Source organism: Aspergillus brasiliensis, assembly GCF_001889945.1.
Source record: "Aspergillus brasiliensis CBS 101740 unplaced genomic scaffold ASPBRscaffold_100, whole genome shotgun sequence".
In the NCBI taxonomy this organism is placed as follows: Eukaryota; Fungi; Ascomycota; class Eurotiomycetes; order Eurotiales; family Aspergillaceae; genus Aspergillus; species Aspergillus brasiliensis.
This window is the reverse complement of record NW_027137539.1, coordinates 496-1,195: the sequence shown is the minus strand read 5'-3', so window position 1 is coordinate 1,195 and position 700 is coordinate 496. Positions and strand designations below refer to the sequence as shown.

Sequence of the window (700 nt, the reverse complement as noted above, 5' to 3'; positions counted from 1 at the left end):
CGTGCAGTTAGCACGCAAATTTATTAAAAAAAAATAAATTTTTAAAAACGCGAGGAAACTAAATAATAGTTAAAAATAACAAAACAAACTACTAAAGTAATTTAAAAAATAATATTATTATTTTTTAGTAGCTAATTCTACTAAACTATTTTCAATAAGACTAACTACAGGTACTATTACAAAAAAGTGTGCAAAATATAACACAGTAGAAATTTGTCCTAACTCAATAAATGGAGTTTCAACGTGTTTTGCACCTATTTGCATTAATACTAAGAAATTAGCAACGAAAATATAGAAGGCTACTTTACTTAATGGTCTGAATTGTACTCCTCTTAATTTTGATAAATCTGTGATAGGCATCACCATTAAAGCTAAGATAGCTGAGAACATAGCTATAACACCTAATAATTTATTAGGTATAGATCTTAAAATAGCATAGAAAGGTAAAAGATCATTTAAGCAATTAATATAAGTATTTTAAATTCCCAATTTATATAACATTTCTTTTATAAAATATTGGCTAACTAGTGATCTCAATTTGTCCATAGATTCTTTGAATATATAAATTCTTGGTTTATTATCTCTATTAAGATGTATAGAACATTTAAGCTCAAATTTATCCTGTAAAACAAACATTAATTTATCCATATCTTCATTAGAAAAGGCATAAGTACCTATATGAAGACCTTCACCATGTCGA

General features: G+C 25.6%; 1 protein-coding gene across 1 annotated transcript; it reads right to left on the bottom strand.

Moving 5' to 3' along the window:
* Positions 1 to 117: 117 nt before the first annotated feature.
* On the bottom strand, positions 118 to 360 carry ASPBRDRAFT_139984 (uncharacterized protein; the record flags this gene model as incomplete). The annotated part of the gene is made up of 1 exon (XM_067619160.1): positions 118 to 360. One exon carries the CDS (start codon positions 358 to 360, stop codon positions 118 to 120), a length of 243 nt encoding a protein of 80 aa, XP_067472669.1.
* Positions 361 to 700: the final 340 nt, after the last annotated feature.